Raw genomic sequence first — 11,490 nt, 5'->3', positions numbered from 1 at the left:
CCTCTCTCACAGTTTCCCCATCCCGCTGTCCCTATCTCACTGCTCTCACAGTTTCCTCATCCCGCTGTCCCTCTCTCTCTACTCTTACAGTTTCCCCATCCCGCTGTCCCTCTCTCACTGCTCCCACAGTTTCCCCATCCCGCTGTCCCTCTCTCAGTTTCCCCATCCTGCTGTCCCTCTCTCACTGCTCTCACAGTTTCCTCATCCCGCTGTCCCTCTCTCACTGCTCTCACAGTTTCCTCATCCCGCTGTCCCTCTCTCACTGCTCTCACAGTTTCCCCATCCCGCTGTCCCTCTCTCAGTTTCCCCATCCTGCTGTCCCTCTCTCACAGCTCTCACAGTTTCCCCATGCCGCGGTCCCTCTCTCACTGCTCTCACAGTTTCCCCATCCCGCTGTCCCTCTCTCACTGCTCTCACAGTTTCCCCATGCCGCTGTCCCTCTCTCACTGCTCTCACAGTTTCCTCATCCCGCTGTCCCTCTCTCACTGCTCTCACAGTTTCCTCATCCCGCTGTCCCTCTCTCACTGCTCTCACAGTTTCCGCATCCCGCTGTCCCTCTCACACTGCTCTCACAGTTTCCTCATCCCGCTGTCCCTCTCTCACTGCTCTCACAGTTTCCCCATCCCACTGTCCCCCTCTCTCACTGCTTTCACAGTTTCCCCAACCCACTGTCCCTCTCTCACTGCTCTCACAGTTTCCCCATCCCGCTGTCCCTCTTTCTCACCGCTTTCACAGTTTCCCCAACCCGCTGTCCCTCTCTCTCACCGCTCTCACAGTTGGGACCCAGGTAGCCCGTGCTGGTGCAATCACACACATGACGGTTCCAGCCCTCACGGCACTGCCCACCGTTGCCACAGACGTCTCTGCCACACCTGACGTGAGTTTCCCTGGTGCAGAAGCTGCTGACTCCAGAGGCACTCTGGATCTCTGCCAGTCTCCTCAGGTCCCGGCTCCGTCCATCCATGAACAGGTCCCGCATGCAGCCCACGTAGCCCAGGTTGAGGGGGGCCGTCCAGACTTCTGGGGGGAGGATGAGGCGCTGGCGTTCCTCGGGCAGACCCCCCAGGTACAATTCCCCCTCCAGGTCTAAGATCTCATTGCCTTCATTGGCAGAGAATGGTGTGCTGCGGCTGTTCACCGAGATGAAGCCTGAAGGAAAGAACAGAGTGAGTCAACTATTATCAAGGCTCTCACCTCACTGTATGTGTGTTTGAGAAGATGTGCAGGTGTGTGTGAGTAATGAGTGTCGGTGGAGGAGTGGGAAGATAAAGTGAGAGTGTGAGTTCCTGTGTTGCTATTGGAGGATGTGATAAACACAGTGGTTCTAGCTATTCATTGGGATATAACATCAAACAGAAGAGGATATCCACAAGGTATACCAGGTGTAAAACTGTGGAATGACTAATGAAGAAGAATGTCTCAGGTCTTTGTCATAGCATAATCCTCTGTTACCAATAAGCTGTAAGCAAACCGGCTGGAATCACTGGGCTCGGCTAATGAGGACAGACATTTCCCCACATGAGGTAGGTGACAGTATAATTGGCCACTTGCAAAATAGGTTAAGGCAATTTATGAAATGTCATACATAGATTATAACTGCTAAAAATAAGACTGTAATTAAAACTGGATATGCACACAGCATCTCTGACTGCAGCAAAGAAACATTTAAAGTAAGCTAAAATATGAGTGTCTCTGTATAGTTATAGTGAATGTAATTTCACAAGCCAGAAACTTTGTCATCTCACTATGGGACATGTCCCCATTAGGCTCACTGATTGAAGCCTTATTCAAATCACACCTAACAGGCCAATCAGAGCTTATCAGAACCATCATGTGTGCTTCCCCTCACCCTTACGCCCCTCCCTCTGGAAGTCCACGTGGCACCACTCCCCATCGTTGACCCTCTTGTTGCTGGCCTTCATCTTGATGGTGCCAGAGCCCATGTCCATCACCAGGTAGAGAAAGCCATCCATTAGCTCCATGGCAAAGTAATCAGCCCTGGCCTGCCTGTCCGGCTGTCTGTCTGGGTCCCGCAGACGTCTGTCCCCGTGGCTGAACAGCAGCAGGCCGCTGGGCTCCGTGGTCCGGAAGTCAAAGGAGATGGAGCCGGTCTTCTTGGTGTTCCACCTGGGCAGGGTGAGGTAGGAGGCAGGCGTGTCGAAGGTGACTGGCTCCAGGGCAGCCACATCCTCACAGCGGAAGGTCAGGTCACCGTGAACACTGACCTGAGGGTCCCGCTCTGCAGCCAGACGAGACAGCTCCAGTCTGAACTCATTGTTCTTGTAAATCACCTATAGGGACAGGAACAGGGGACAGGACTGTCACTGAGTGGGTGGCTGCAGAGAGACCACTTACTGTCCTGTTATTGACCTCATTCCTCACTCTTTTCTGCAATTTTACTCAATACCAAACCTTAAAATTCAATCAACAATTTGTCATTCATTGAAACTGTTTCTATCTATGAAATGTGACAAAAGATTCCACTGTGTAATTGTATATATTTTTTTACAGTCATACTTCAAACAACAACATACATAATGGCATTAATCATTACTAGACATCCACTCCAGACATTACAGAATACATGACTGAATAGATTACAGAATACATGACTGAATACAAAACATCAGATCATAAAGATAATCTCCCTGTCTGCCACCCTGCCTGTCTTCATGCCTGCCTGCCTGTCTTCATGCCTCCCTGCCTGTCTTCATGCCTCCCTGCCTGTCTTCATGCCTCCCTGCCTGTCTTCATGCCTGTCTTCATGCCTCCCTGCGTGTTTTCATGCCTCCTTGCCTGTCTTCATGCCTCCCTGCCTGTCTTCATGCCTCCCTGCCTGTCTTCATGCCTCCCTGCCTGTCTTCATGCCTCCCTGCCTGTCTTCATGCCTCCCTGCCTGCCTGTCTTCATGCCTGTCTTCATGCCTCCCTGCCTGTCTTCATGCCTCCCTGCCTGTCTTCATGCCTCCCTGCCTGTCTTCATGCCTGCCTGCCTGTCTTCATGTTTTTTACCCCTCCACCACCCCACTCTTCGGAGGACAAATATCTTTACGTTGTTTTTTACAGCTTTTCTGCTACATATACATACATTTTACATATACATTTTACATACACATTTTACATATAGTTGAAGTCAGAAGTTTACATACACCTTAGCCAAAAACATTTAAACTCAGTTTTTCACAATTCCTGACATTTCATCCAAGTAAAAATTCCCTGTCTTAGGTCAGTTAGGATCACCACTTTATTTTAAGAATGTGAAATGTCAGAATAATAGTAGAGAGAATGATTTATTTCAGCTTATATTTCTTACATCACATTCCCAGTGGGTCAGAAGTTTACATACACTAAATTAGTATTTGGTAGCATTGCCTTTAAATTGTTTAACTTCGGTCAAACTTGTTGGGTATTGGGTAGCCTTCCACTAGCTTCCCACAATAAGTTGGGTGAATTTTGGCCCATTCGTCCGGACAGAGCTGGTGTAACTGAGTCAGGTTTGTAGGCCTCCTTTCTCACACACGCTTTTTCAGTTCTGCACATATTTTCTATGGGATTGAGGTCAGGGCTTTGTGATGGCCACTCCAATACCTTGACTTTGTTGTCCTTAAGCCATTTTGCCACAACTTTGGAAGTATGCTTGGCGTCATTGTCCATTTGGAAGACCCATTTGCGACCAAGCTTTAACTTCCTGACTGATGGCTTGAGATGTTGCTTAATATATCCACATAATTTTACTTACTCATGATGCCATCTATTTTGTGAAGTGCACCAGTCCCTCCTGCAGCAAAGCACCCCACAACACGATGCTGCCACCCCGTGCTTCATGGTTGGGATGGTGTTCTTTGGCCTGCAAGCCTCCCCCTTTTTCCTCCAAACATAACGATGGTCATTATGGCCAAACAGTTCTATTTTTGTTTCATCAGACCAGAGGACATTTCTCCAAAAAGTACGATCTTTGTCCCCATGTACAATTGCAAACCGCAGTCAGGATTTTTTATGGAGGTTTTGGAGCAGTGGCTTCTTCCTTGCTGAGTGGCCTTTCAGGTTATGTCAATATAGGACTCGTTTTACTGTGGATATAGATACTTTTGTACCTGTTTCCTCCAGCATGGTCACAAGGTCCTTTGCTGCTGTTCTGGGATTGATTTGCACCTTTCAAACCAAAGTACGTTCATCTCTAGGAGACAGAACGCGTCTCCTTCCTGAGCGGTATGATGGCTGTGTGGTCCCATGGTGTTTCTACTTGCGTACTATTGTTTGTACAGATGAACGTGGTACCTTCAAGCGTTTGGAAATTGCTCCCAGACTTGTGGAGGTCTACAATTTAGTTTCTGAGGTCTTGGCTGGTTTCTTTTGATTTTCCCATGATGTCAAACAAAGAGGCACTGAGTTTGAAGGTAGGCCTTGAAATACATCCATAGGTACACCTCCAATTGACTCAAATTATGTCAATTAGCCTATCAGAAGCTTCTAAAGCCATGGCATAATTTTCTGGAATTTTCCAAGCTGTTTAAAGGCACAGTCAACTTACTGTATGTACACGTCTGACCCACTGGAATTGTGATACAGTGAGTTATAAGTGAAATAATCTGTCTGTAAACAATTGTTGGAAAAATTGCTTGTGTCATGCACAAAGTAGATGTCCTAACTGACTTGCCAAAACTATAGTTTGTTAACAAGACAATTGTGGAGGGGTTGAAAAAAAAAGTTTTTGTAAACTTACGACTTCAACTGTACATGGTACTTTTATATAAAGCAGTTACATAACAATAATACATTACCAAACATAAGCTCTTTAACCCCACCCCTCAGCCACTCTCAGACCATCCCACCTATCACCATAGACCACCCTCGTTTGGTTTCCATGTGCCATGTATCTTTCAATTGTGCTGTGATGTTTTACATAATTTTTGAATGTTTCTAATCGTATATTATCCACAGATTGTGAGCTAAAGATGAAAACCTTTCCTACGAGAATTATTATATTATTTACTGACCAACTTTCCAAATCACCCAACACTGCTAATTGTAAGGTTAATTTAAAGTGCATGTTGTGTTTTTTTTAACAATTCTGCCTGCCTGTCTTCATGTCTGCCTGCCTGCCTGCCTGCCTGCCTGTCTGTCTGTCTGCCTGTCTTCATGCCTGCCTGCCTGCCTGCCTGCCTGCCTGCCTGCCTGCCTGCCTGTCTGTCTGTCTGTCTGTCTGTCTGCCTGCGTGTCTGCCTGCGTGTCTGCCTGCGTGTCTGCCTGCGTGTCTGTCTGTCTGTCTGCGTGTCTGCCTGTCTGTTACATGTACACTGTTCCTGTGTGCAGATGGAGGCAGCACAGCTGAACATGTTTTTAATTTTCACACCAACGGCACTTGCAGTCAAAACCTGACTGACGCCCTGCTTCAGGGTGATAACTTTAGTGTGTCTCTGAATCAAAATACACCAGGCAGCAGCTTGGATTCACACAATACCATTACCAGTAATCGCCAGGCCAAAAAATACATCTCATGAGAACAATAAGAAGTAATCCACAGTATGAAAAATGCAATTGTTGGAGAGTCAACTTCAGCCATAGGTGGGAAAAGTACAAAATAGTAAAAATGTCAGAATGACACTCAATATCTCTCTCTTTTTTGGTAGTATCAATCATACTGATCCAGACTCCTGATGCCTGTTACAGCGTAACATTGTGTGATAGATATTGGAGGACTACATAGGTTCAGAGCTAGGAGGTTTCTTTGGGAATTACTGATACACATACACTACCGTTCAAGAGTTTGGGCTCACTTCGAAATATCCTTGTTTTTTAAAGAAAAACACTTTTTTTTTGTCCATTAAAATAACATAAAATTGATCAGAAATACAGTGTAGACATTGTTAATGTTGTAAATGACTATTGTTCTTGGAAACGGCTGATTTTTTAAATGGAATATCTACATAGGCATACACAGGCCCATTATCATCAACCATCACTCCTGTGTTCCAATGGCATGTTGTGTTCGCTAATCCAAGTTTATCATTTTAAAAGGCTAATTTAATTGATCATTAGAAAACCCTTTTGCAATTATGTTAGCACAGCTGAAAACTGTTGTTCTGATTAAAGAAGAAGCAATACAACTGGCCTTCTTTAGACTAGTTGAGTATCTGGAGCATCAGCATTTGTGGGTTCGATTACAGGCTCAAAATGAACTTTCTTCTGAAACTCGTCAGTCTATTCTTGTTCTGAGAAATTAAGTCTGTTCCATGCGAGAAATTGCCAAGAAACTGAAAATCTCATACAACATACTCCCTTCACAGAACAGATCAAACTGGCTCTAACCAGAATAGAAAGAGGAGTGGGAGGCCCCGGTGCACAACTGAGCAAGAGGACAAGTACATTAGTGTCTAGTTTGAGAAACAGACGCCTCACAAGTCCTCAACTGGCAGCTTCATTAAATAGCACCCGAAAAACACCAGTCTCAACGTCAACAGTGAAGAGGCGACTACGGGATGCTGGCCTTCTAGGCAGAGTTCCTCTGTCCAATGTCTGTGTTCTTTTGCCCATCTTAATCTTTTCTTTTTATTGGCCAGTCTGAGATATGGCTTTTTCTTTGCAACTCTGAAGCTGCCAACGATGATATATTTTTTTAAAGGCCCAGTGTCGTTATCCTCGTAAGGGGAAGGTGCTGGAGTATTGAAAACAGGAGATCCAATCATTTTGACCTCTATCTTTTTAGATATCTTTGCATTACTTGTTAAACAAAATATCTTTCTCTGAGCAATTGTATTGGTAGAAAATTATATAACTTGTAAAAAAAAAAATGTAGCATACTATATAGCTCAGTATTTGTATTATTTAATTATTATATTATTATTTAATAAATGAAGGGGTCAACTAGACAAAGACAGAGGGAGGGATGTGCTGCCTGGGAATCCATGAAGAAGATCAATGTCTAATTTGGCTGTCAGGATGGTAAAGCTAAGACCTCACTAACACTGGCACAGTATTCATTACACATGTGCTCTGTCAGAGAGAGAAGGAGGAAGGGAGAAACATAGGGAGAGAGGAGAGGAGAGGAGAGGAGAGGAGAGAGAGAGAGAGAGAGAGAGAGAGAGAGAGAGAGAGATGGGGAGGGAGAGAGCGATGGCGATTAAGAGAGAGTGAGAGAGGACGAGAGAGATGGGGAAAGAGGGGAGGGGGTATAGGAAGGTCACAACGGGAGGGGGGAGTAGAACCTGCATTATTCAACAGAATAGAAAGTCTGATGTTCATATACAGGTAGACATGCTATTGTATATTTCAAGTCCATAACTACATTCATACCAGACCAATTACCATACTGTACAATGCCAGGTGATATGCAGAGGTATGCAAATGAAACACAGCTATGGCCCGCTCCAGGGCCCGCTCCAGGGCCCGCTCCAGGGCTCACTCCAGGGCTCACTCCAGGGCTCACTCCAGGGCTCACTCCAGGGCTCACTCTAGGGCTCACTCTAGGGCTCACTCTAGGGCTCACTCTAGGGCTCACTCTAGGGCTCACTCTATGGCTACACATCTAAACACTTAGAGCAGTACATGTGTTCACACATTACAATCTGTCATTAACTAGCAACTGAAAAAATGTATAAATATAAATGTATGTTCTTCCTGTGTGATGCACTGGGAGGTTTAACAATCTAAATTCCAAGTGATGCATTCCTCAACAACAACAAAAAATCTGTCATGTTACAAAGTGAATGGTGTTTGTGAATGTGAACACAGCTCAACAAAAGCCCTATGACAGTGTGTATTCCCAGATCAGTCCCTGATGAGAGCAGTTGACCAGTACTTACGTCTTTGAGACAGCCCATGAAGTTACTGCTGACTGGGGAGCCAGGGAGGTCAGCCGTGTTGGGACTCCCCCCAATGTAGAACAAGTCATCAGAGCCCAGCATGGTGTAGTCCTCCTGGGTGTAGCCGGTGGTGGACAGGATCCCATCCACAGAGACAGTCACCTGGGCGGCCAGAGAGAAATGGAGGTATGGAGAAAGTGGGAGGAGGAAAGAGAGAACAGACAGAAAGAGACAAAAAGGGAAATGTGGAAAGAATTTGAATTCAACATCAAATGAAACAATGCACTGCTATGTTTTTGCGTTAAATGCTGGCCTTTAAATTTGTTTGAATTCTTAGCTGTAAGAGTCATGAGTGCAGTTGGAGAGCCCAGCCATTCTCAGAAGCGTTCTACTTTTTCTCGATTCTCGACAGATAGGGAGGGTTGTTGACAAGTAAATTATGATATAATCGTTCCATCAATATTTTGGATTTCAGTACAATATTATACAGTATATCTAAGTATGTCTGTAGATGTGAACTTGACATGACACCCATTCCATGACAGATACAGTAGTTCATCATCGGAAATGTCTGCCAGAGGATGTAATGTTCCTTTCTCTACCACGCCAGTCCAGGACCTCAAAATCCGCCTTCTTTACTTGCGGGATAGGCTGAAACCAGCCACCTGGACCACTGATGAAACTGTGGGTTTGCACAACCAAAAAATCTCTGCACAAACTGTCAGAAAACGTCTCAGGGAAGCTCATCTGCGTGCTCATCATTCCTCACCAGGGTCTTGACCTGAGTGCAGTTCGGCATCGTAACGGACTTCAGTGAGCAAATGCTCACCTTCAATGGCAACTGGCACCCTGGAGAAGTGTGCTCTTCATGGATGAATCTCGGTTTCAACTGTAATGGACAGATGGCAAATCGGTTTGTTGGGCGAGCGGTTTGCTGATATCAACGTTGTGAACAGAGTGCCCCATGGTGGCGCTGGGGTTATGGTGTGGGCAGGCATAAGCTAGACAATGAACACAATTGCATTTTATCAATGTCAGTTTGAATGCACAGAGATACCGTGACAAGATCCCATTGTCGTGCCATTCATCACCTCATGTTTCAGCATGATAATGCACGGCCCCATTTCGCAAGGATCTGTATACACTTCCTGGAAGCTGAAAAATGTCCCAGTTCTACCATGGCCTACATACTCACCAGACATGTCACCCATTGAGAATGTTTTGGATGCTCTGGATCGACGTGTATGACAGCGTGTTCCAGAGCCCTTCAATATCCAGCAAATTCGCACAGCCATTGAAGAGGTGGGACAACATTCCACAGCCTGATCAACTCTATGTGAAGGAGATGTGTCACGCTGCATGAGGCAAATGGTGGTCACACCACATACTGACTCGTTTTGTGATCCACGACCCTACTTTCTTTTTAAGGTATCTGTGACCAACAGATGCATATATGTATCCCCAGTCATGTGAAATCCATAGATTAGGGCCTAATGATTTATTGAAATTGACTGGTTTCCTTATATGAACTGTAACTCAGTACAATCTATGAAATTGTTGCATATTACGTTTATATTTTTGTTTAGTGTGTATATAAATATACACATATCTACTAGTTAGCTAGTGATAGGGATGCACAAGCTAGGCCTATTTGAAACACTGCCTTCTGGCAGAATTTACCCGCCAGATTCAGAAGCGTGCAAACCCCCATTAGAATAAAAAGCTTGAAACCCCATTCGATTTTGGCCAAAGGTTTATAGGGAAAAAAACTGTCAAATATAATAGTTTCAGTATAGTTTTCGTTTTTTTAAACAGGTTTGTTAATTATTTCAGTTGACAAAATCTTTTTTTATGATTCTTTTTTTAGTTTTCGTTTCCTATAATAACCTTGCGCTGTACAGCACGTGGTTTTACACAACCCTGCGTGGATTGGTCAACTCTCACAAAGTTTCCCCCATCAGACGTGATCATGTGTCACGTGATCATCTTTGAAATCGCTGGCTAATCGTTGACAAGAGGCAGGGTCTGTGTTATCCTTGTTTCATCAACAAAACCAAGTGGGCCAGAGAGATACATTTGGATACATTAGTAACCTGCAAGTTCAATACACTAGAGAGGAATAGACCCCTTTCTGTGTTTGCAAACATTGCCACACGAGGGTGATGCGCGCAAATTGGTGGCAGAACAAGGTTCTTATAAAATGGCAGACAAAAAAGCCTCTATTTACATGTTGCTTATGAGTGCATTTCACACTATTTTTGGATTATAATTGGATTTTAAGATTCGTATGAATGTCCTGCTTATTATGTTTGTGCCATCATCGCAAAACAACTGCATTATACTTAAAAACACTAACCAGTAAAAAGGCTATTTGACTAGCTTTCGCTACAGCCTACATCAATGAGTGTTAGTATTCTAGCTAACAATTACTGCATCCAAAACATCTTTGTAAGCGTATGAGAACCCCGGAAAAGCTTTTGTGTTTAGAATGAATAAAACTGTGTGCAGATGGCGATGGCGTTTTTACTGCCGCCAGGAGTCACGAGCAGCGTGTTGTGTACTGTCAAAGGGGTCTATACTGTAGGCCTAATAATATTATGTGAATTCTGAAGACCATTATTGCTGACTGACAAATACTATGTTTCGCAGAGGTCCTCTGAGAAAAGCGAAGCCCAGCCACCTGCACTCTGTGTCCTTGAGCTAAGCACATAACACTAATTGCTCAGGCGGGTGTCTCAAGTAGAGTGGGATATGCACAAAAAAATATACAAATATAAGCACCCACCCACTCTGAGGGATTGCCCCGTTCTGAACATTAGCTATTGGTGTTTCCTGGTTTTAAATGTACTTCCCTCATTAAAGGACAACACATTTTTATGTCTGCTGTTTCTGTTTAGAGCTGTAATGAATCTGTAGCTTCAATTGTAGGCAAGGATGAACAAGGGAGTTGTTGAAAGTGTATGTGTGTGTGTCTGTGAGAGAGCGAGTCAAAGAGAGAGAGAGTGTGTGTGTGTGTGTGTGTGTGTGTGTGTGTGTGTGTGTGTGTGTGTGTGTGTGTGTGTGTGTCAGAGAGTGTGTGATTGAGGGTGTGTGAGAGAGAAAGCAATTGGGGATAGCGAGAGAGAGACAAGAGTTATTTATTTCACTTTAGTTTATCCATTTCACTTGGTTTGGCAATGTAAACATATGTTCCCCATGCCAATAAATCCTCTTGAATTGAATTGAGAGAGACAAAATAGAAAGAAAGAGCTATTTTGTTTAGAAGAGGACTCCAGCTTGTGAAAACGGACCACCAGAGCTTGTTAAAAAAAAAAAGTTTCCACAAGAGGTGCATTTCTCTCTATCGGCATGTCAGTGAGGTAACTGGAAGCTATCCAAGGAAAAGCCAAATGTATGCAGGGAAGTGCATGAGAGGGTTTGTAAGTATAGGATTGTTCTGTCTATGGGAAGTATGGTTGAGGGTAGGGGTGGGATAATGAAGAGAGAATGTCTGTATGCAGGTTGGGGTGAGAGGGAAGGGGGTTCTTTTAGTAAGGACGTTAGAGTCAGACACACAAATGGTTGTTAGTTCAGTACTAGATCAAATCAGATAGATGGACACAGAGTGCATTAGGAAAGTATTCAGACCCCTGGACTTTTTCCAAATTTGGTTACGTTACAGCCTTATTCTAACATGGATGAAATAAATA

General features: G+C 44.4%; 1 protein-coding gene across 6 annotated transcripts in view; it reads right to left on the bottom strand.

Moving 5' to 3' along the window:
• The window catches only part of LOC129863443 (neurexin-2-like), a 301,564-nt gene that overhangs the window by 201,628 nt on the left and 88,446 nt on the right, over positions 1–11,490 (bottom strand). For all 6 annotated transcript variants that reach the window (XM_055935439.1, XM_055935443.1, XM_055935440.1 and 3 more), the window contains 3 exons: positions 7,802–7,963; positions 1,850–2,291; positions 766–1,149 (listed from right to left, as the gene is read on the bottom strand). In XM_055935439.1, coding sequence (XP_055791414.1) covers positions 766–1,149; positions 1,850–2,291; positions 7,802–7,963 — 988 coding nt within the window. The remainder of the gene's footprint in view (positions 1–765; positions 1,150–1,849; positions 2,292–7,801; positions 7,964–11,490) is intronic.

This window comes from Salvelinus fontinalis, chromosome 10, assembly GCF_029448725.1.
Source record: "Salvelinus fontinalis isolate EN_2023a chromosome 10, ASM2944872v1, whole genome shotgun sequence".
Taxonomy (NCBI): domain Eukaryota; kingdom Metazoa; phylum Chordata; class Actinopteri; order Salmoniformes; family Salmonidae; genus Salvelinus; species Salvelinus fontinalis.
Note: the sequence above shows the minus strand (reverse complement) of the source record. Positions and strands in the feature narration are given on the sequence as shown.